Here is a 24,619-nt window from a genome sequence, read left to right on the forward strand (position 1 = left end):
GTCCACCACCCCTTTTCCTTTGGAGTCCCTAGCCCAGGGGGCAGTGCCACCTGCATCCAGGGATGGGCTTGCTCCTTGGTGACTCCTGTCTGGAAATGTCCTCATACGCACACCTGAAGGTCTGCCTTCCAGCTCTTGCAATTGATTCTAAATCTAGTCAAGTTGACAGTGACAATGAACGGCTGCAAAGTGCTAGAGGGCAGGCGAGGAAGCACAAGTGACATAGTGACCCAAGGGAGGGGTAGCCTGCTGTTGTGGTGGGGGTTAGGGAGGGGTGGCCTGCTGCTGTGGTGGGGGTTAGGGAGGGGTAGCCTGCTGCTGTGGTGGGGGTTAGGGAGGGGTGGCCTGCTGCTGTGGTAGGGGTTAGGGTTATTGGGATACGGAGCTCTGGACTGCTGCTATGGTTTCTTCTAGGGATGAGGTTTTGGGAGAACTCACATCCTGGGTCACTAGGCCCTGCCTTCCTCCTCAGCTTCATTTCTGAACTGAGTTGGTTTTCTCACTAGAAACAGCACAGTCTCTTTTTCTTTCCCTTCTTATAAGATTGTTTTCATTTTTCTTCATCTTCAAGGCCTCATCCAAATATTGCTATTTTAAAAAGTGAAATATGTTTTCTAAGCCCATTAGTCAGGTCTCAGCCCACCTTACTGCATAGGTTGGTAGCACTTAGCACACTGGTTAAGCCTTTGACCCTTTGGCCAGTAGAAGAAAAAAAAAAGATTCCAGTTGACAGGACAGGGGGTCACTGGGAGTGGGTGGGGCAGAAGATGTAATCAGAGTAGCCAATCAGAGTAGCTAGAGCTGTTTCATCCTTCGGATCCGAGTTCCTGCTGAGTGCAGTCACGTGACTCCTTCCAGTGACTTCATAACTAGTGTGCCAGAGACACAGCCACGTAGCCCTCGGTCCATGTCCATGGGGATCCCATGATTCATCAGTGCCTTCCACAGCAACAAACACACAGGGTAGCTACCCCTCCCTAGAAACACACTCGGGTTCTCCTCATCACTTGCGTCTTTCCCTAAAGCATCACATGTTAGTTACAAAAAGGAAGGCTACTCTATTCAATGTAGTACTTACTAGAAAGTGATAAGAGAGTGGCTTTCCAGCCCACCCTGCCTCACTCTGGCTGCACTTGGAGCCCTGGCTCACAGAGATGCTGATCTTACCGATCTGGGCCGGTTCCTCTAGACATGTGGCTGCTCAGTCTACCAGCGGATGTGTGTTGAGCATCTGCTTTATCAGAAGCACAGTTATCAGGAGCTCTAGTCACAGTGATAATGGGCTGAACTGTCTAGGAGAAGTTCATTCAAAACACAGACATATATGGAACATGTGTGTTACGTGTATAGTTTTCTTTAAACAGAAGGAGACACCGTGTGTATTCTTTTGGACTTGTGGCACCAGAGCTTGGCCTCACACCAGCTGGACAGTACTCTTTCACAGAGTCAGGCCCTCCCACATCACCCAACCTAGAAAACCTGAAATTTATCCAAGGTAGAAATTAAAAAAGAAAAGGCAGCTTTATCAGTTTTTAGGTCTGTAGTCTAAGACAGTGGTATACTTAACAGTTACTCTTTACAGAGCCACAGCCACACAGAAAATACTGGCTTCTTAGACTCTTACTCCACGCAGGAGCTACAAATAGGCAGTACAAACCGGAAGTGAACCCCACGGAAGTCATCACTCATAAAAACCTACTCCCCTTGAACTTCAAGGTTTGAGATCCAACCAGATGTTACTTGTTAACCCTGATGGCCAGCATGGTTTGGTTGTGGTTCTGCAGTCTTTCAGGCCTGTGCTTTGAGCCCTCTGATGGCTTTACAGTAGGATCAGATGTTCCCTTTCCTTGGGCGTGACCCCCTGAGGTTTCCATTGCTCCACTAACACCTGAGTGAATGCGAAGTGTTTGCACGTTCCTTAGTTATCAGAAGGTGTGATTTTATGTTGTTTTCATTCTCTTATTTTAACTATAGCACATCAAAGTGTTGCCTGCAGTTATCTTTGCTAGTCTCTGTGAGGCTTTTTTAAAGGTTTTATTTTAAATTATGTGTATATGAGGTAAGGGTATGTGTATGGGAGTGCAGGTTCCACAAGGAGGCATCAGGTCCCCCTAGAGTTGAAAGTGGTTGTGAGCCTCCCCGTGGGTGCTAGGAACCAAAGCAGGTCCTCTGAAAGACGGGTACCTACCCAGACTCTGAGCCATCTCTAACCCCAATATTATTATTTAGTTTTCAGACTTTTTGTTTCTTTCAAATGCTTTACAATAGCTTGTTTGTTGGTTGGTTGGTTTGTTTTTACATAGCCACCATGCTATTTTAAATAGAGCCATGAAAAATGTTCACATTATCACAGTGGTTATCTATATAATTCATCTGTGGGATAAGGGGTCATCCACTTCCTCACTCCTGTCAGTTGCCTTTTGGGTTGTTTCCCACATTTTCAAGGTGCATAGAGGAGACCTACCTGTATCTGTGATCGGGCCCCTGAGGAAGTGACTAGCATGTGATGCTGGTCCACCCTGAGTACCGTTCCCCACCACCTGATCAGCAGTGACACCTACGGGGATGCTGTCTGGTTTAGGCCCCAGAAAGGCTATGCTCTCTGACAGGATGCCAAAAGGAGCAGGGAATGGTTTCATTGGCAATGCCAGTGTGCCGGCCCTGGGCTTGGCCCACAGGAGTAATTTTTACAACTTTGGCTCACAGAACTGAGCCTGCAGAGCAAAAGAAAAGCAAGCAAGCAGGCAAAAATAAAAGAAGAAGAAAACAAAACAACAACAAAAAAAAAAAAAAAAAAGGAAAAAAAAAAACCAAAAAAAAAAAAAAAACCTGTTGAAAAATACACATGGAGATTAAAATAATGTTTGACACTTACATCACACTTTTAAAATTCTTCAAACGCTTTAGAAACACTAGCTAATTAATTAAGCTGCCTAAATCTGCTTGTAGTTGGTTGAAATCTCCAGAGGAGCTAAAAAAAAGAAGGGGGGTTAAGGGGAGGAGCCAGCCCTCCCCAACCCCAGATTTTATTGTCACCTGCCTGGCATGTGATTATAGGCCTCTGGCTGCACCACAAGAATAGCCCTTCTCCAACTTGTCAGCGCCCAATTCTCAAGCTCCCGTGAGCGAGCGCAGCTCCCTCATCAACTGCTGACTCACAGTTGTGCTCCGTTGAGGATGGAGATAATAATAACTGAGCACCAGCTCCTGGGTAGCCACGGATGTGAGCGCCACTGAACAGATGAAGGAAGAGGCTCGGGGTGTTGCCAGGGTCACAGTGCAAATAAAACCTGTTCTTTCTCACTTCATCAATGTGTTCCTTCAGCATAGATGTGGTTTGGGGACAGGGTCCTCCTAGCTGGGATGGAAATCACAGAGATCTGCATACTTCTATTGGGGACACAGTATATACCCGGCAGAAAGAAGGCAAGAAACAGTTTCTAGTGGATCTACTATCCTAACGGTGGGGAAAATAGCAGTTGACAGCAAATTGGATATATAAAGGATACAGCAATGCGATGTTAAGTTTTAGAACTAGAAATACCAGCAAGTATACAGCAGGTGCTTATGCATAGCTTTGGAGCAATCTTCATGACAAAGCAGAGGGTACACACCAGTTCCCTGCTTATGTCTGATTGAATAGGAATCCACTTATGAATGCTGAGCTGGCAAGGGGCCTCTTTCTCTCCCTGGCCTGTGCACGTGGTGGTTCCAGTTCAACCGGTCTCACATGGTTAACTGTACACCCACTGGAATAGTCATGGCTCCCTGCTATTGGCAGTAGCTGGTGGTGTCACTGATGCTCTTGGGAGACTTCTGTCTCTTCAAGCCTGTTCCCTCCTTGTGTCTGTCACTTGCCAGGCCACCGGCCCTATCCTTTCTAGGTTGACTGATGCCGGCTGAGCCCCTGTTTCCACAGATCTCATTTCTTTCCCTGTAGAGTGAGAGTCAGGTTGTAACCAGGCTCATACTTGTAGGCTCTGTTCACATCTGCCATGAAAATTGGATCTCAAGGCAAGCCCTGGCTGGGGAAGGAGGAGAGGCAGGACAGTGAACAACTGATGACAGGCCCATCCCAGAGCTCTGAGTACCTGCAGTGACAGCAGAGCTGATCCACGGACCTCCCCTGCCTTAGGCTCTCTCCCCTTGACAGTGCAGCAACACCAGGCCATTGGCAGATGGGCAAACACAGTCTCTTTTACCCTGCCAACACAAGAGGGGCTACCCAAGGATCCTGCTACAGCCCAGTTTAATAGATAGAGTCACATTAGAAGCAGGTGGGGATCCCAGCTGGGGACCAAGATCACCTGACTCACTGTTGCAGTCTGCCACTCTTGCTGTCCTCATCCTCCCTCTCCTGTCCTCCCATCTGGGCCACTGTGTCTCTAATGTCTAAGTGCCTGAATGTTCATGGTCTACAGCCATAAGTTCAGCAAACCATTGTTCAGGAAGGTAGTTAGACCACTGTGCTTGGATGGCAAGGACTTTATCCATTGAGTCATCCCCTAGATGCTGCTTTATAAAAATAACTTATTTTATTTTAATTATGTATATCTATTGGTATATGCATGTGTGTGGGCACTTGTGAAGGCTAGAAGGCCCTGGATCCCCTGCACTTGGACATACAGACCACATGATATAAGTGCTGGGTATCGAACCTGGGGCCTGTGGAAGATCAGCAAGTGCTCTTAACTGCTGACCATTTCTCCAGCCCAAATACTACTTTTTAACTCATCAACTTTGTTTGTTTGTATTAGAAGTACATCAAGATGGGCTCATGCTACACATTTCACAGAAACGAAGGCCAAGGACCATCAAAAGCCCTGTCCATGCTAAAGCCACATCCACATCTCCGCAACACTTGGCAGAGGGTGAGCACCTGGGCTTAATGATGACTCCAAGTGATGCAGCCATATGCTACCGAGCCACACCTAAGACCCAGGTTCTCAGCTCTCCTTCCACTAGACTACTGAGACTGACTGCTCTGCTCAGGACTCAGGACTTTCCAGTATAGAGTCTCCCTCTTTGAAAAGTACCACACATCCTGGGATCTCCTCCATCTGCATCTCTGCTGGGTTTGTTCCCTCTGTGGGGAATTCAGCCTCCCATTATAACTGACAAATTCAGATTTGAATTCCAGAGCCCAGCTCAGACATGACACTTCTCCAAAGGGCTTGGGCACTCCACTATGCTAAGCTATGTGGCTTAGCACTTTGTGCTTTAGTTTTCTTATTAGTCTTGAGTTACAGGCTCATGTGGGGAATAACACATGCCGAACATTGTGCTGAACTCAATAGCATTGTGTATGTTCAATCAGTGAAAATCATTGATAAACTTGAGCCTGCAGGATCCCTTAAGGTGAATCATGGCTGCCATCTTTCTTTCCAGGAGCTACAGGGAAAAAAGTGAAGGTGATTCAGCCTGAGAAATCAGTGTCTGTTGCTGCTGGGAATTCGACCGTTCTGAACTGCACTGTGACCTCCTTGTCGCCGGTGGGACCCATTAGGTGGTACAGAGGAGTAGGGCAAAACCGGGAGTTGATCTACAGATTCACAGGAGATACCTTTCCTCGAATTACAAATGTTTCAGATGCTACTAAGAGAAACAATATGGACTTTTCCATCCGTATCAGTAATGTCACCCCAGACGATGCCGGTACCTACTACTGTGTGAAGTTCCAGAAAGGACCATCAGAGCCTGATACAGAAATACAATCTGGAGGGGGAACAGAGATCTATGTGCTCGGTAAGTAAGCCTGTGCCTTCTTCATACCCTGATGTGTAGCATCAGGTCAGAGAATAACATCTCGGATCCAGTGAGTGTGGCTCACAGCAGGTATAATGGGAGATCAGGTTCACGATCTAAGCTCAACCTTCAACAGATCAGAGAAGCTGAGGCCAGTTGTTAGCTCAAGGTTCCAATGCTAGCAAGTAAGAGGGCATCTTCATCCCTCATCTGTCTGCCCCACAGCCCTCTCTTCCTTTCACATGGTTCAAGTACCAGTGAGTACCAGAATGCAGATCCCGGCAGGCTCCTTGCTGCCCAGGCATTAAGCATCCCCACAGGTGAGCCCAGGACACAGGAGATGCTGAGAAAGTTCTGAACCTCTAGGAAACCCAGACTCTCCACCATCACTTTCACAAAGACTCAGGATGCCCCCTCCATTCAGAACCCGGGGCCTGTCAGTGACTGGGAAAGCTCTCCCAAATGTCAGTCAGGACACAAAGCGCCCCTCCATTATGTAAATGCCTCCATTTTACTCTGGCATCTAGAAATTCCACAATTTATTGTAGTCTTCTGTTGGTAGCGAATTCAGTTCTTCCAAACTGTGGACTTTTACAATAGTGCTGCCCTGGATCCCACCTGTCTAGGACAGAGACAGACGCCCACTGCGCAAGGCCTGCCTACATCACATAGGTGTGTTCGTTTTAATTTGTATAGATGGTATAGTTTTCACTCCAGGCAGCAACCGAGTCTCCTTGTCACCTCTGCACAGAAGCAGGGCAGGTAGCTTATCCTGATATGACAGACACCGAAGCTCCCAGGTACTGTGTCGCTTGCCCAGGCAACTACAACTAGCAAGGGGCTTCCTGCCCCATCTTCATCACGTGTGGCTTTGTGCTACATCTTCTTCATAGCATTTTCTCCTTAAGCCAGAGCGTACTCATACTCTAACTGTTCAGAGTGTATGAGGACACTGAATAGCCCCTTAGGAAGTCATGAGGAATTGCCCAAGACCTTGCCATTTGGAGCAAGGCTTGGCTTCTGTCAAGTCCTCAGTTTCTCTTTGTGTAAATAACAGTAATGGTTCCATTCTGGCTTCTATGAGCATCATGATGTTAACAAAGCCCTAGATGGGGTGGGGGTGGGGGGGGTCAAGGTCATTACTGAGGATGAGAAGTACAGTGGCCAGGAGGACAGGGAACAGGGTTTTAACTGGAACCATATCATAGATAAGCCACTCCTTTGCCTGTGTCCTGGGACAAATCCCTCCTTGTAGCTGCCTCAGTGGGCTCCTATGTCCATACCACTCTCACAGAGTATGTGGACAGAAGCAGTGACATCTTATCAAACCTTAGCCAGCACCTGGCTTGTAGGAAGCATCCCACCAGTGGGAGCTGTCCTGAACTGTGTCCATGTGACCTTGGGTGGGTCACTTTCCCTTCCCAGCCTCAAGTGTTGGTGGGGTTGGGGTGGGGTAAGTTGGTTTCTTTCCATCTGTCTGTTCATGTAACTCATCCAAGAGGCTGAAAAGCACTGCACACCTTGGATCTGCCATAGAGATTCTGCTGTAATTGTCCTGACATGGATCTGAAGTTTCTAAGTGAGTGTGTGTGCATGTGTGTGTCATCAGCAAGTGTTCTTACCTGCTGATCTGTCTCTACAGCTTGTGTCTGATGTTTCTAACCACAACCAGGCTGAGCTACGTGTCCTGAAACCACAGAAGAAAAGCTATGACTTTTATTGCGCCCCTAGCAAAGGTAGTGCCCATGAAGCTGGTACCTAAAAACCTTTTACGCTTTGGAAGAGCATGTGCTCTCTGGGTCCCAAGGATGAGCAGAAACATCTCCAGGAGCTGACCTCAGGATCCTGGAGATGCATCCCACACAGCTCTGACAGCTCTGCTTGCTAGGAGCAGGGGCGGGGTGCTGACCTCTACACATCTGTGTCTGAACAGAGACAAATTCTCTATCTCTAGTGTATTCCCTCCCTGCCTTGATGACCTCAGATGTCACAGATCCTTCCTCAGTTCTCCAGGCTTCCTAAATAGCTTATTTGGATGAAGCACCTGTGACCCCATTGGAGTTTTGAAGCAGCTAGCCTAACTCAGGTCCTGAGGGGATTTCTACCAAAGAGGAGAAAGCCATAATGTGGTGGCCTTATTGTGCCTTCTGGCTGCCAAAGAAGAAATGTGTGGTCTCAGAGCTAACTATAGTAGCCACTGCTGTTATTTACTAGGCACCTACTGTATTCCAGAAGTCATCTTTATGTCATCTTCCCAAGGTGATGGGTTTTTTGTTTGTTTTTTTGTTTTGTTTTATCAACTTTGTGTAAAGGAAACACAGATAGATTCTTGAAAGATTTTTCTTTTTAATTTTATGTATGTGAGTACAGTGTAGTTGTCTTCACACGCACCAGAAGAGAGCTTAGGATCCCATTACCATGGTCGTGAGTCAACATATGGCTGCTGGGAATTGAGCACAGGACCTCTGGAAGAGTGGTCAGTGTTCTTAACCACTGAGCCATCTCTCCAGGTCCCAGAAGATAAATATTTTTTAAGTACTAAATTAGTCATCCCAGTGGAAGAGTTGAAACCCACCCACTATGCTTTTGGCTAGTCCCACTCTCCTCTGAGCCTTGTCCTACAGAAGGAGTTCACCCTAACTACCTCCTCATGAGCTGGCGAGCACAGAGGGAACAGCCAGTGTCAGGCTCTAAGAACTCAATAGATGGTGACTTCAGCTTTTCCCTGGTATCTGTAGGATACCCAAATCCAAAGATGCTCAAGGCCTTCATCCAGGATGGGGGAAATTTGCGTGTAACCTACACACATCCTGCCATCTATTTTAAATCATCTCTGGGTTTCTTATAATACTTAATACGATGCAAATGCTATGTAAATAGTTGTTCTATGTGTTGTTTAGGGAATAGTGACAAGAAAAAGTCTGTTACTATTCAGTACAAATGCAGCTTTTTCAACAATATTTTACATTTGCAGTTGGGTTAGATTTAAGCACAGGGAGTCCCCAGGGCCTGACGGATGACTCTTCACTGCTGCTGGTGTCCTGATGACTTGACTTCTTCAAGTGACACCTCCTTTCTGTGCCCTCGACATAGTAGGTGGATATTAAGGATCAAGTATGTGTTGGCAGATGGAAACCTGTTGTGTTTGCTATCTGGAAGTGATGCTGGTTGCTTATGAGCAGTTTGAATTAATCCCCAAGGGACACTGCCTCCCTCCTAGTCACCCAAGGGTCCATTCAGGACCAGAAGAAGCATGTCTGCTTGCTTGGTGGGGCTGCTCACTGTCTGTCTCTTTACTAATTAGAAATCAAGAACCACCTTTGGCTTTCTTAACATAGAAGTGATCTTTGTTTCTAACTCTAAACAAAAGCTCTCCAGATTGAAAACAAAAATTCCCTTTACCCTCTCCCTTTCAAATATGGGACTTGGCATAGGTAAAGCCTACTAGGTTGTAGAGAGAGAAGAAGAGGAAAGCCCACATAGTGAATTCCTAAGTTCTTACAGGGAGAATATAAGAATAAAGTGCAGGGCTGGAGAGAGGATCACTGATTGAGGAGCTTGTACTGCGCTTACCATGGATCTTAGTTCAGTTCCTAGCACCCATGCAACCAGGTGGCTCACAACCGCCTGTGACTCCAGCTCCAGGGGATCCAGTGCCCTCTCTGCTCTCTTAAGGAACTCACTCATATACATAGACACATTAAAAAAAATAATTTTTAATAAATACCCGGGTCAAGGTCAGATCTGTGTGTCTTGTTTGAGAAGCATCTCTGTGTGTCTGTCTGTCATCTGAAGCAGGAAGTCTCCAGGGCCTCATCTCTTCCTCACCGCATCCAGAAAGCAGAAACCTTGCCTCCCGCTTCATACGCGTGGCTCTGGGACGTGCACACATCTCAGAGCAGCCCCTGGGATCCGACTGACTGTCCTACAGTGTTATTTGTTTCCTGTATTTACTTCTGCAGACACCTTCTCTAGGTTGGCAGAGTTTCCAGGAATGCAATTAAAAGTAGTTAAAGCAAAGCATGAGATAGGTCAGCAATCTTGGAAATCCCTGAAGCAGAGACGATTTAGACCTCGGGCCTGGAGTTCCTGGCCTTGCCTTACTGCCTGACCCCTCCATTTCATGAACCCTTTGCATCCTCCTCAGATAGAAGGCTAAGGACATGGTCATTCCAGCTTCATCAGGAGGGAGATTAATAAATAGCGTCACCAGGCTAGAGACACCATACAGTTTAGTAGTAGAATATGCACTTAGTGTGCATAAAGCCCTGGGGCCAATCCCCCATGTTCCAGTAATGATGACGGTATCTAGGCAGGCGACTTACACCACCAGTTCATTTGCTTGGCCATCACAATCATATTTCTTGTCTATAAATGCTCCTTTAGCCAAACCTTCTCCACCGGAGGTATCCGGCCCAGAAAACAGGGGCATACCTGATCAGAAAGTCAACTTCACCTGCAAGTCTCATGGCTTCTCTCCCCGGAATATCACCCTGAAGTGGTTCAAAGATCGGCAAGAACTCCCCCACTTCGAGACCACCGTGAACACTAGTGGAAAGAATGTCTCCTACAACATCTCCAGCACAGTCAGAGTGGTACTAAGCTCCAAGGACGTTCATTCTCAGGTCATCTGCGAGGTAGCCCACGCCACCTTGGATAGAGGCTCTCTTCGTGGGATTGCTAACTTGTCTAAGTTCATCCGAGGTAGATGTCCTTGACTTCTAGCCCAAGTACACAGCAGCCATTACCCTATGACTAGCACCATGCTGGGAGTTACATTTCAATGGCAACTATAATTCCTGGGCACCCAGTGTGGGCCACACCCCCTTTGCCTGCTAGTTTTCATTTATTTTGTTGTAGGTACTGCATGCATTGACATCATTCATTATCACCATAACAGTAGCTACCAGTTCCCAGACATGGCACCGATTGTGTTCTGGGTGCTGCGCTTAGTGCTACCAGTTCCCAGACAAGGCACCATTTGTGTTCTGGGTACTGTGCTTAGTGATTCCATTCACATGAGACCCACACTGTCTTGAGTACGCAACGCATGCCTAGCAGTCTTGTTTGTTTGCTGTGATGGTGGGAGAGGCTCAGCCCTGCAGCCCCTCCCCGGGATCACAGTGCAGCTTAAGGTGAGAGCTTTTCCCTGTACTGTTTCAGTTTCACCCACCGTGAAGGTCACCCAGCAGCCCCCGACGTCAGTGAGCCAGGTGAACCTCGCCTGCCAGGTGGAGAGGTTCTACCCCGAGGATCTGCAGCTGATCTGGCTGGAGAATGGAAACGTATCACGGAACGACACGCCCAAGAATTTCACAAAGAACACGGATGGGACCTATAATTACACAAGCTTGTTCTTGGTGAACTCATCTGCTCATAGAGAGGACGTGGTGTTCACGTGCCAGGTGAAGCATGACCAACAGCCAGCGATCACCCAAAACCATACCGTGCTGGGATTTGCCCACTCGAGTGATCAAGGAAGCATGCAAACTATCCCTGGTGAGGCCTCCACTCCCGATCACTGGCTTTCCTTTTTTTTTTTTCTTTTTGAATCTTTTATCATGATTTTATCTGTTTTTCAATGTTAAAGTTATTATATAATGCTTATTATAGAGAAGTCTAGAAGCTTATAAGCATAAACACCGTTTTAGAATGAGAACTGCTTCTCCAGCATTTAAGCTCCTAGATTCAGCACCAGTAAGAGTTTGGCTCCTGTGTGGATGGGTCTGATGACACAGTGGACCAGAGAGGAGGAGAGGGAGAGGGAGGAGTCTGTCTTTGCTTGCATCCTGCCTCCTGCTTTCTCCACCTAACAATTGTTTTGTCCCCATGGCCCCTCCCCTACCTCTCACTCTTTCTGGCCTCTGCTCCTTGCTGTGCCATCGCTTGTACCTCCTCTAATGTCTCATAGAGGCTGGCGATCTGGCTCAGGGACAGCCAGTACTGCAAAGAGTATCCTCGTTCATACCTTCTCCTAGTGGCCGTCTCCCTGGGACAGTCCTCCCGTGACTATTTCTAGACCAAGGTGCGTGTGTCTAGGACAGCTGCCATGCTCCACTGTCCTGTGACAGTCGGCATGTCAGCAGTGCCACCTCAGCCCCTCCAGTGTGCCGTCAATCAAGAGCTCTTCTTTTGAAAGTGGCCACGTGGCACCAGCTCTTTAGCACTGTCTCAATGTTTGCCGGCTCTACAGCTGATGCTGTGTATATAGCAGAGCCTCTGAAGGGGAGAGAACAGGGACCGTCTTTCCACTCATCCTTCAAAGGTGCTTCAGGAGTCCCTTGGGCCTGTGTTGTGTTCCTTTGATTTTACCCATGAATGATTCTCTAAGGATGTATAGACCGTGCAGGTAGGAAATGTCCATGATGGCTTTATCACTGATTGTGTAGCACTGTGTGATCTTGGACAAGCCAGTGCCTCTCTCTGACTCTCTGCTTGTATATGGACATGTTAAAAGGGATAGGTTTGTCAATCCTTGGTTGGTAAGGACCATGACTGTCTTACTCAACACCAGCTTTAGAGCACACAAAACAGAGTAGGGAATCAATAAATAAATACTTTGCTAGAGGATGAAAGGTTGGGCAGGTGGTTCTTCAGGTCATCCTCATGCAGTTGAATGATGTAGAGATTAGTTTTGGCCTCAATAATAGAGGAAACCAGCAGGAGACCGTGGTTCCTCTGCTGTGGATGAGGACGAGTTGGAGCACTTACTTGAACTCACATTTCTTTGTCACAAAGCCCTGCTCTTGACTTTACTGTGCTGTGGACAGCGGTTCTCAACCTTCCAAGTGCTGTGACCTGTGACTATGTTGTGGTGACCCCCCCAACCATAAAATTATTATTATTGCTACTTCATAACTGTAATTTTACTACTGTTACGAATTGCAGTATAAACATCAGTGTCTTCCCATGTTCTTAGATGACCCTTGTGAAAGGGTCATTCGATCCATCAAAGAGTCATGACCCACAGGTTGAGAACCACTAGTTTAGAACTTTGCCTGTCCTCTACCAGAAACATACACACTGTGGGTTAGGTCCTGGGCACACGTGTGAAGCCCTGGGTGCTGTGCAGAGCTCGTGCCAACAGCAGGTCCTCCACTGTCACCATCTTCCCAAGTCCCTCCCGTGACAGTTGGTTTCCAGTCTGTTTGTCCTGCTGTCGTGGCTGATGAGAAGGGATGCGTTTCCATTCCTCAGGATCGGTAGTATGGTTTCTGCCTGTGGCCTGTGCCTACTTTGTCTGTGGCTGGCAGCAGTGTGCGTTTTGCACTGCTCACGAGTGACCTGAATGGATAGTTAGGCAAGCTTAGAAGACCCAGCCAGGTGTCTATAGCTACAGATGACTCGGGGTGGGGGGGTGGGGCAGCAGGCTTTCATTGTTTCCTTATGGGAGTGGCATGCATGAAGCCCTTCTTCCTTGTGGTCCTCAGGTGATAATGCTACCCACAACTGGACCGTCGTCATCGGTGTGGGCGTGGCATGTGCTTTGCTCGTAGTCCTGCTGATGGCAGCCCTCTACCTCCTCCGGATCAAACAGAAGAAAGGTGAATGGGGTCTCTGCTTTCTCTCAGGGCTGTCCTCACAGGATGGCCCCTGGGTTCTTAAGTATACATGGCTTCCAGTGACAAGCAGCCCAGAAGGTCGTCTTGGGGGGTTGATGGAACAGCTCCACCACGATGGGTCATTCCTCAGCCATCCTCCCTCCTGGCTGCAAAATGACCATCACCACCCCAGGTCTTATGTCCTCATGGACCTGCTACTGAGGGAGAAGGAAACCAGGAGCTGTTATGGTGGCAATGGGGAGGCTCTTCCTGCCAGCCTCCGAGAGGGGATGCCTGAGCTGCTTGCAGCCTTCTGTGTCCCTTATCTGTGTCCAGGCTCCATGTTAACAAGTTCTCCAGTTAGAACTCCCAACTACCGCCAAGGGAATCCAAGTGGGAGAGCAGGCAGAGTTTCCATGTAGGAGATTAGGAAAGTGCCTGACACACAAATGTTTAACAAGGGCAGCTCCTCCAGCCAGGGTCATACCTAAGCCAGGGAAGCCCCTCACAGCAGCATGGTACGTGTCACAACAGCACGGTACGCGACTCCATAAGGGAAGGAAGGTGTGAGTTCTAGGCCTGACCTTGGAGTCAGGCAAATAAGGCTGCCGACTGTTTCGTCCTCACCACCGCGGCCTCTACCAGCTTCCCTCTCCCCATCTGAGATTGGTGTAGAATTGTATTTGGCCACAGCAACATTAGAGGAAACTGGCAGGGGGGCGGGGGGCAAGCGGTTCATCTGACTTGTTGGAGGTCACATGGATAATCAGGGGCAGTGCTTTGAAGAGTAGTTACGAGGCCCAAGTGAACTGCTGTGAAATGGTAGGTCGGCCACGTCCTGGGGCCTCCCAGTACACATCACCATGCTGGAGGGGACTGCTTTATGCTGGTTTTCCATGTTTGTTGTTGTTGATCAAAAGCAATAGATGTAACATTTTATGTCTCAACTCAGTACACTATATATATGTATGTATATATGTATATATGTGTATATATACATATATGTGTGTGTGTGTATATATATGTATATATGTGTGTATATGTATATGTATATATATATGTACATATATAGGAAACTAGCTGTGACCCTCACAAACCACAGTGTAAAGACAAGCAGCATCCCAAGCTGCCATCTTGTAGCTGAGTGCCTGGCTTAGGAGGAACCGTGGGGACCACCGGTCTCCCATCCCTTTAGCACCCCTCTGTCTCTGTACCACGCTTTCTGTCCCATCTGGACCAACTGGAAAGACTTACCTTTGGAACCTCGGCCAAACCAAGTCCTGCCTGAGGACCTGAGTCCTAAGTTTGTTTTTGTTTGTTTTGCCTGACTGTTGCTAGAGTCCCTTCAGAGGGGCACACAGGAGGGGCTCCTGTTCCTGTCAGGAAAGCATGTCCCTGGGCCAGCACAGTGTAGAGCACTTCGGCAGACACTGGTGACACCCCAGCTGTCTTTTCAGAGGCCCAGCAGTGGGAACTTATTGTTGTGTGGCACTGCATCAGTGCCTAAGGGATCAGAAGAGGGACAGTGACCTAGAGGTCTGCGGTCACAGGAGACCACCCAGCCCCTGAGTAGTGTGTGCAGAGCCCGGCTCCCAAACGTAGGCTCAAGCAACAGTGACAGCCAAAATGTCCTCAGCCGGGGCCAACAGAACTCCTGATACTTTGCATGGGATAATGCAATCAGCCCTGGGAGTCTCACTGGCCCATTTGACAGATGACTGATGACAGATTGACAGGTGACTGAGACATGGCAGCATTACCCAAACGTGTTCAGAACCTCATGGCTAGGAGGCCAGAGTTCAAAGCCAGAGAGCTTGTTCAGATCTCCTCCACACAGCACATCACGTCTCCCTCCTTTACCCTGAAAAGTCACCCCTTCTCCTGTCAGCTAATGCGAGTCTGGGATGAGATCCATTGTCTGGTTTAAAGTGAGGACCGTTCTGTTGTGCCATGCTGGCTGTGGCCTCCCTCTAGCCTGGCTCACCTGCGGATCCAGTTCCCTCGAAGCCCCAGCCTGCCCCTCCTCCCACCCAGCCCCCTGAGCTCATCATCCTTGGGTGGCCTGCTCAACGTGCAGTGCTGAGTCTCTTTCAGTGCATATGTCTTAATTATAGCTTTGTAACAAACTGGGAATCAAACTGCTACAGATAAATATAATCTCCCAGAGATAATCTGTGGGATGATGCCCTTCCTGCATCCCAGACCTAAAAGCCTGAAGCAGACAGTCTTGGAAAATGAGACTAGGTAAATAATGGATGCCGCGTGAGTTAAGGAGCTCAGAGATGCGAAGTGACCCACCCAGGGTCACACAGCAGATTAGTCAGAAGCAGACCTGCGACTTCCCAACTCAAATTCCTGTTCGAATCTACTCTCCAACCATGTGGGACCTAACTGGGGACTGCCAAGATGTTGTGCTTAAGTGGAGAGGAGCCCTAGTGGAGAATGGAGGGCCCCTAGGCCCTCTGAGACTGAAGGCTACAAGGGACAAAAGGGGAACACATTAGCCCAGTTTAGCCCTCTGGCTTGGCCTTTCCTGGACTGAGTCTCCCCCATACCCCTGAAGGCAAACCTTGGTTCCAGGAAAATTACACAGCAACTTGTTTCTGGTTAAATAACATCCTTTTCTTTTTTTTCTTTCAGCCAAGGGGTCAACGTCTTCCACACGGTAAGTGCATCCCTAAGCCATATCATACTTACCTATTTTATCATTTTTAATCTCTGTGTGTGTGTGTGTGTGCACGTTTGTGTGTGAGTGCAGACATGTGCTTGCCACAGCATGCATCTGAAGGCCAGTAAATACCTTGGCCGTGTATCTGAAGGCCAGGGAATGCCTTGGTCGTGCAGTGAATAGCTTGATCCTTGCCTGCACTTCGGATGAGATTGAGTCTCTTGCTCCACTGTGTTTGCCAGGCTAGCTGGCCGATGAGCAGGGGACTCTCCTGTCTCCATCTCTCCTTAGGATCTCTGGGATTACAGACAGACATAAGCAGCCATGCCTGGCTTGATATGGACTGTAGAGATCTCAACTTGGTCTTCATGTATAACAGGCACTTTACCCACTGAGCCATCCTCCCAGCTGCCTCCTTGTACTTAAGCAACCCCAAAATACTATAAATCACTAACCCTCACTTATATCTGTCCACATTCTTCTTTCTCTTTTATCATGTCTATTTTTGATTATTGCCTTAAAGGAATAGGTTTCAGGGTACATTGGCATTGGTAGCCCAGGCCTTTGCCTAATTCCCAGTGAGAGCGAGGGCGGCCTCCCTCCTCTCGCCATCTGTGCTCATGAAGTCCTGCACACTCTACTGGGCTCACCTCTCCAGGCCTAAGCCAGGTTCCCCTCCTTCCTTCTGCCAAGCACATCAGTAGGGTGTAGGCTGAGTGATCTGCGAGGGTGATGATAAAGACCATTGGAGGTCACAGCCCGATCAGGGGCTCAGGCGGTGACTTCACAGGACACCTTAGTGCAGTTGTTTATGTTCAAGGGGGTCTGTGGCAGAACTCTGCTCTAGGAGCTAGGGTGCAACCTGGCTGGGCTCAGCCTTGGGGAGGGATCCAGGAAGTGAGTGTGGAAGCATAGTCATTGAGTGTGGCTCCACACAGCAGGGGTGGGTGGCCATGTATGAGGGACTTAGGCAGAGGAAGCCACAGCCTCTGAAGAGATGTGTGAGCAGGCACCTGAAGCTTGGGGCTCTCACAGAGGCCTGGCACGCTTTGACAAGAGAACAGGTAGAACCATGCCTGGGGTTGGGAGGCCCAACTAACTGGGCACAGGAAGGCAAGAAATGAGGATGCTCATGCAGCCATGTGAGCTTCACCTCTTTTGGAGAAAGGCTTTTCTGGCTTGTAAGATGGGCCCTGGTGCTCCCCAGAAGAGTAGAACAGCACCCCAGAGTCCGCTGTGTGAAGGTGCCAGAGTGAAATATAAAACTGCAAATGGCTTCGTGTCAACTCAGGTGAGGCTGTGTCCTCATGAGCTGGGCAGATCTTTCCGTCCTTCCTCCATCATCCTCTCAACCTCCCTCTGTCCCTTCCCCCCTCCCCCCTCCCCCCTCCCTCCTCCCTTCCTCCCTCCTCCTTCTCTTCCTTCTGGAGTTTAGAATTGAACTGCGGATCTGGAGCAGCGGAAGCCAGTGGTATAGAGCTTGCAACTGTAGAAGAACTCACGTGGTTCCATGGAGAGATGTGATCTAGCTTTTATTTTACAAGTATCGCCTTCTCAGTGTGTAGAAGCTAGGTGACAGGTGAGGTGGAGCCAGAAGGGCCAGTGAGGAATGACTGGGCTGCTCTGAGAAGATGGCAAAGGCTTGGGCCAGGGGGAATGTGAGCTAAGAAGTGGTGGTCAGACTCTAGCTGTACTTTAAAGATAGACCAAGATGACTTGCTGATAAACTGGTTGTAGCGTCAAGGACAACTCACGTTTGGGGACAGGGAGGCATCTGTGTCCTGGTTGGAGGACCATCAGTAGTAGAAACTGTGGTTACACGTAGCAGGAGTACCTCACCTACTTTCAGGGGCTCTGGGAAGCTTCACCTGCCTGTGTCTGCCCAACAAGAGAGAGTGCACAGTGCCCCTGGGATGAACCTGGCTCCTGTTTTGGTCTCCCTGGCAGCCTCCTGAACCGACCCTGTCCAGCCTCACCGCCTCCGGCCCTGAACATGCTCAACACTGTCCTGTTCCCCACTCCCCCAGGAATCCTGTTCTCTCACCCTTGCTCTGCTTGCTACAATCCTTCACCTGGCCCAGTCTTTTCTAGGAGCAAACCTTGTCTCTCTCATCTGCTCAGAAACCTTCGGTTGCTTGCTGTGGGCCTTCAAGGTCAAGTCCAAAGGCCTTGGGCCCATCCCCCGTGCATGCACACTGTTAGTTCTGGCCATTCCGGAGACCTCACACTGGCCTCTTCTCTCTCCTGCCTTATAAGGGCTCCAGCTTTCCTCCTAGCATACTCACACTGCCTCTTCACACACACGTGCCATCCCGGGGCTGTACAGGATCTAAGGACACAGTGGGTTCTGTGAATGACTCCTCTGGAGTTGGCATCTTTCTTTCACCTAATCTTCCTCAGTGATGCCAGTCCTCTCAGGCCTCCCATGAGCCTCTGCTGCTCTGTCCGGACTTCCTGGTATACCTGAAGTGGCTCTGGGCCTGTCTGTGTTTTCTCAACCACATCTCTTGAGCACGGGGACTATGTCCCTCCTGCTCACAGCCAGCAGCTACCGCTCTGAGTACCATCCCTGGGACAGGGTACATAAAGGCGAATGAAAGAATGACTAAGTAGTTTCTGTCCCTCACCACTGCAGCGCCTGCAAGTTCTGAGCCCCTGGAACGCCTTCCCTGTGGAAGGGGTCGCTGCCTGGTTTTCCTGTTGTTCTCACTTGCTTTACTTTGTTAGATAGTCAGTTCTGGCAGACAGTGACACCATGAGATGACAGCCGCAGTCACAGCTTCTGTTTAGTGAGCACTTACTGTGTCCCACGCCCATCTGTCCCTTTACTCATGTCATCCCACTGGTGAGCGTGAGTTTCTCTTGCTATCCTATCCTCTTCATATCCTGGAAGGACAGGGCTTCCCAGACTTGTGAGTAGCTGAAGCCTTGGGGCTGTTCACACACAAACCCAACCTGAGCCTGTGATCCAGACCCCGTGGCATCCTTTGGGAGCCCCTGCCCCAGGAGATTATCACAGCTCCCCTTCCTGTGGTCGAGGCAGGCAGGATCTCAGGTATCAGTGTGGTGCCGAGCTGGCCCAGGTCTGTGCAGGATTTCTGGTACCGACACCGGCATTTCCCCATTGATGCTCCGCTGCCTCCTGCCACCTGGTTCTTCCTCCAGGGAAGCAGGACATTTTCTGCCCTTTCATATCATTCCAGCGTTAGTCTACCCAGGGAGCTAAATCACTAGCTTCTTTCATGTCTCTAGACCAAAGTGATGGTGGGGAGCAAGCTTTAATGGTGGTTTCCTGGGCAGCGGTGGCTCTAGCCCAGCATGCAATCAAATACTTTCTGAAAGACATTGGTGCTGGTGTAGGACGAGGCCTAGCACCTCAGAGAGGGTGATGGGGATCCTATGTCTTTGAACTCAAAGGACCCTGCAGGCTGCTGGCTGGCCACGGGCCCAGCCTTCTGATAGAACACTGTTACCCCCACCCACACGAGAGTGCTGTCTGCTCTTTTATTGGGCCCTGGGGTTCATTTAGACGTCTATTGTTTAACTGTGACAGTTCACTGCATTTATTCTCAGAATACCAGGACTACCCCAATTGTTTATTTGTTTTGGATTGAGCTCAGCTCGGAGCCAGACTTGAGTGGCACTAGGGAAACCCAGTGAGAAAACACTCAACCATTCATTCAGCAAGTATTTATGGAGGGAGTTCTAACCCATAGGCTAGCCCAGGACTAGGTGCTAGGGTTTCGCCGTCCCTTGGGAGGCAGCTTGCCATGCAAGCTAGAAGGTTAATAATTGATGTGCAGCAAGAACTAGAAAAACAAAAACAAAAAACAAAAAACAAAATGACCAGAGCCCAGGGTCGATCAGGGAGCACTCCCTACGTAGGCAGCAGTGGATGAGAGGCTCCGTGTGGGGTTATTGGGCAGAGTACACTAAACAAGGAGTAGCTAATGCCAAGGGCTTGAGGGAGGAGCATTGGTAAGGCTGCATTATTAGCTGGAATGCAGGGAATGAAGCCTAGAGAGGGGCAGGAAAGGGCTGTGCAGAACCTCACCGGCCAGGATGTGGAAGTGGACTGCACTGCATACAGTGAGGTTTCTGTACAGACAAACAGTTGCTTCTGCTGATGCTTCTCCTTCTCCTCCTCCTTTTCTTTTTCTTCTCTTCCTCCTTCTCCTGTTGTTTTGTTTTGAAGTGGGAGTCTCAAAGCCCAGGCAGGCCTTGAACTTGAAACCCTGAGTCAGCCTCCTGAGTATTGGGGTTATGGGGATGAGCCAACACACCTGGTTTTCACTTATCCGTTATAAACATAAGAAATGGAGGCAGAGAAACCAAGACCTGTCACAGCCTGAGGACCTGGGAGCAGCGTGATAAGATAACCAAATAGCAGAGTCTGATGTAGCTTTTGGAGATGGCCAGTTAGCCCTGTGGTGCTTGTATAAGGAAGAGAAGAATCCAGGATGTATCCCACACTCGTCTGAATCCCTCGTGAGTAATGGTGGAGCCAATTTTAAAACAGAACAGACAAATGCTTACAGTGTGGAATACTGCTCTGAAAGATAGGAATGATCTCCTGAGAACAGAGTTTGGGAGTTCTGTGAAGGTTCAGATAAGGCTGCTTAAAATAGGGTTTCAGCCGAGCACAGTGGTATATGCTTTTAATCCCAGCACTTGGGAGGCAGGGGCGAGTGGATCTCTGTGAGTTCAAGGCCAACCCAGGCTACAAAGTGAGACCCTGTCTCCAAAGAAAAGTGTTATAATAGGATTTCAAAGATCTGAAGGGAGAGTTCTCTGTGCAGAGGCCTTGGGGCTGTTTGACCGGCGCTAGCTTCAAGGTTGGGTGCCTGTGTGCTAAGGCAGTGTGGCAAGGAGGAACAGAAAGCAGAGAGGAAGATATGCAAGAAGATGTGAGGTTGCCATAGAGAACCAGCCCCACCAACCCAGCACCACTGGTGAAGCCTTCCAGGGAGGAGACACATAGCTAAGTCTTAAAGGGTACATACACATTAACAGAGAGAAAAAATAGTAAGGACTTTGTCCTGAATAGTTTTGTGTCAGCTTGACACAAGCTCCAGTCATCTGAGAGGAGGGAACCTCAATTGAGAACATGCTTCATTACGATTGGGTTGTAGGCAAGCTTGTGGGGCGTTTTCTTAATTAGTGATTGATGGGGGAGGGCCCAGCCCATTGTGTGTGGTGTAGGTGGTTTTGGGTTCTACAAGAGAGCAGGCTGAGCAAGCCATGAGGCACAAGCGGGTAAGCAGCACTTTTCCATGGCTTCTACACCAGCTCCTGCCTCCAGGTTCCTTTGAGTTACTGTCTTGACTTCCTTCAATGATAACAGTGATGAGGAAGCATAATATCAATAATATCTTTCCTCTCCCGGTTGCTTTAGTCATGGTGTTTCATCACAGCGATAGTAACCGTAAGGAGGACAGAGTTAGCTGAGACTGTTGCTGAAGCAGAAAAATGCAAAGCAGTTATAGCACTCATACGTGGGACATGGGATGGAGTAAGAGTGGCTAAGTGAGCAGGCTCAGCAGAACATTGTGTGTGTGTGTGTGTGTGTGTGTGTGTGTGTGTGTGTGTGTGTGTGTGTTTGTGTGTATAGTGACTGGATATGAACCAAACAAGCAACAGGGGCTGCAGAAGGTGGGATCTGGAGACTGGGGTGAGATCAGCATGATCCCCTATCTTTGCATACTGGATCCTGGAGGACTGTTTGGCCACATGAGTTACCTTATGATCCAGGCAGTCATGACAGCTCTATCAAACACCCTGCTGCCAAGCCCCATTGCTCATTCTGCCATTGTTCATGCTTGAGTGCCCTGAGTTTCTGGCTTGAAAATTGATGTAACTCCTACAGGACCCATCTTGGCTCGTCACCTTCACCGTGACCCTCCAGGGAGCCACACCTGGTCTCTGATGGCGAGACCAGGAGTATATCAGTGGTTGCTGTTGTCTATTAAGCACAGCACCTTGTTCCTTTTCTTTTACCAACAATACGTAGGTATATCTCTAACGTAGAACACTTGGGAAATGTGGAACGGGAAGGCGAGGGCCAGTACTCTGCAGCTCACCCCTGCTCACAGTTTCTTTCCAGTCCCCACACATTTTCATTGAGAGTGCCTTGCTCAGTGACTCAGACACGCCACTCTATTAGCATGAACAAGGCACTGAACCCTGTCCCCAGCACCACAAAAATAAAATGGAAACTTGTCATCTTCTTTTTGAATACAGAAGAATTTAGTTTATGCTAATTTCCAAAAAATACCCCACTGCCCATCGGCAGAACCCCAGGATATAAACTTACTTCCGTATATTGTCCAGGGTGCAGGCCTCTGTATATTCAATCCCCTCACAAGGTGCAGTTATGGTTCAAAGGGAGAGTATTATCCTTGTTCGTGATTTGTCCACCACCTCCAGGAAGGATTGGCCTGGCTTGTCCCCACGGCAGCGTGTGGAAGCCCTCTTCATCCCACCCTCCCTACTGTGTGCCTTTCCAGCACTATCATTTCTAAAGATCCTTCCAACAGAAGCTTTTCAAAAAGCCCGTGTGCTTTGTTTAGAATTCCCTCAGTAAGACTGGCTCCTGTGTCCAGACATTTGATAAGCACTTACGGTCCCTCCTCCGCTCATGTAGGAAGTAGGTCCCGAATGTGGTTCTGGTTGATTTGCATAAGCTCTTCAGATAGATATTTTTATCTGAGTCTCTTTCCATTTCAGGTTGCACGAGCCCGAGAAGAACGCCAGGGAAATAACCCAGGTACAGTCTTTGGTGAGCTGCCCTTCCTGGGAAACTTGGGGTGTGATTTCCTTGCTTCAGCCGGAGTTGCAGATCCAGTTCTAAATTAAGACTCTGGGCTAGGGAGGAGGATCTGTGCATTACTGAATCACCCATGAGTCCTCCGCATCCTTCTCCAGCTCCAGCTGGAGAGTCTGGGGCTCCTGGGTTCATTGTAAACCATTGCATAACATGGGGTACCAGTGTCCCACGTAAACGATACCCGGAGTCACATTCCAGCCTCCTTTGTTGCTGCACATTCCTGCTTCTGGGCCCCTGCTCTAGCCAGTTCTACCACTGGGAGCCATCATCAGCTCACCTTACTCTTCCCTGCCTGTCATGGCCTTTCTCACCTCTGTGGAGGAGGAGGGAAAAACCCTGTGTCACCAGTGACCTGGATGGATGACAAGATGTCCTTGACCCAGTAGCTTCTCCCTGCTCATTGTTGAGGAGATTTCATAGGCAGTGTTATTCGTTTATTTCCCAGATCCCTGAGCCCTGTTGTCTCTGTCCAGCAGTGTCACATATGGAGACACGGGGTTCCTCAGAACCTTTTAAAAAAACAAAACAAACCCAGTCCTGAACCTGGCATGAAAGCCTCAGCTTTCCTGCCATTTCCAAAGCAGTTGTCACCACTTTAGACATAATCTGCTGACAGGGCCAGGCTTGGAGAGGTGTGGGATTTGTAGGCCAGACACCTTTTTGTGCCAGCCCCTACCAGCCTTAGGCATGAGCTGAGTGGTAAGTAGCAAATATGAGACCGTTTCTAGTCATGGCAACCAGAGTTCTTCCCCCCCTGTTATTTTGTTTTTGTGCTTCCTTCTGGAATCTTCTGGGTAAAAGAATTAGTTACTGAAGCCTGTGGAAGTTCACATTCCAAGACTTACTGAGTGTGCAAATAAGTGTCAGGCCCTGGAGCAAGATGACCACTTTTCTCCTGGGGAGCCCACAGACTTTTTCTTTAGGCCCCCAATACCTGCCTCTGTATCTTGCCAGGGAGAGAGACCAGTTCAGTCTCCATGATTTCCCCGACAGCAGGACTCAGGGTAGAAGTACCACAGTGTGGGAAGTCCACCATGTTAGGCTCCAACTGGCTTCACTTCTTTTTCTCAGCTGAGTGACTTAGACCAGATCACTGAATTTATATCTGCTCCCTAGGTCACTTTTTTTTTTTTAATCTGTAAAATAGGGTCAGTCATTATTCCTGAGCAGCGTTGTTGTCCAGCCTTCATGAAATGATTTTTTGACTGTGTGATTCCATCCATCTCTCTGTCTAGCCATCTACCCATTCATCCTCCCATCTATCTGTCTTCTATCCATCCATCCATCCATCCATCCATCCATCCATCCTGTCACCATGGACTGGGCCTCTGTGCCAGCCTTGTTGTCTACAGTACAACAAATGCCCAGTTAACGGAAAAAAAAAAATGTTGTGGAATACACATGTACTACACTTGATCTTAGCCAAAAGGCCGAGAAGCGGTGTGGAATGCACATGTAAATGAAGAGGTGTTCCCTATATTGTGGGAGATCACATTTGCTAAGGTTGCAAAACAGACATAGTCTTTGGTGGTAGATGCTATGCTAAGGAGATGTGAGCTGAATTGCTCAGAGGAGCTCTGGGTTCAGCCAGAGGTATTGAAGACCGAGAAGTATCTTAGGGTAGAACAGTGCTAGGGCAGAATTATATACGGTTCACTGGGGTCTCTTACGTGGGAGAGGTGAGAGTGGGTGATCCAGGCCAAGGAAAAGACATGGGAAGGGGGAGGGGAGAGCTACAGGAGGTTCCACCCAGAAAGAAAGAGGTGACACGAAGCTGGAGGAAGCAAGCTGGGACTGGAAAGGGACATGCGATAACCACCGGAGTGTTTCAGAAGACCC

The 24,619-nt window shown here is 48.8% G+C and overlaps 1 protein-coding gene and 1 pseudogene across 12 annotated transcripts in view; one reads left to right on the forward strand and one right to left on the reverse strand.

The window, feature by feature from the left end:
• The window catches only part of LOC110318310 (tyrosine-protein phosphatase non-receptor type substrate 1), a 37,953-nt gene that overhangs the window by 10,836 nt on the left and 2,498 nt on the right, over positions 1–24,619 (forward strand). For 3 of the 12 annotated variants that reach the window (XM_029536090.1, XM_029536089.1, XM_029536088.1), the window contains 7 exons: positions 4,758–4,871; positions 5,389–5,745; positions 10,132–10,449; positions 10,909–11,244; positions 13,176–13,289; positions 15,927–15,951; positions 22,681–22,732. In XM_029536090.1, coding sequence (XP_029391950.1) covers positions 4,758–4,871; positions 5,389–5,745; positions 10,132–10,449; positions 10,909–11,244; positions 13,176–13,289; positions 15,927–15,951; positions 22,681–22,732 — 1,316 coding nt within the window. The remainder of the gene's footprint in view (positions 1–4,757; positions 4,872–5,388; positions 5,746–10,131; positions 10,450–10,908; positions 11,245–13,175; positions 13,290–15,926; positions 15,952–22,680; positions 22,733–24,619) is intronic. The other 9 variants (XM_021193260.2, XM_021193259.1, XM_029536092.1 and 6 more) reach the window with 7 other exon arrangements.
• On the reverse strand, positions 24,085–24,222 carry LOC115063780 (annotated as a pseudogene).

The sequence above is a fragment of the Mus pahari genome, chromosome 3 (genome assembly GCF_900095145.1).
Source record: "Mus pahari chromosome 3, PAHARI_EIJ_v1.1, whole genome shotgun sequence".
Lineage (NCBI taxonomy): Eukaryota > Metazoa > Chordata > Mammalia > Rodentia > Muridae > Mus > Mus pahari.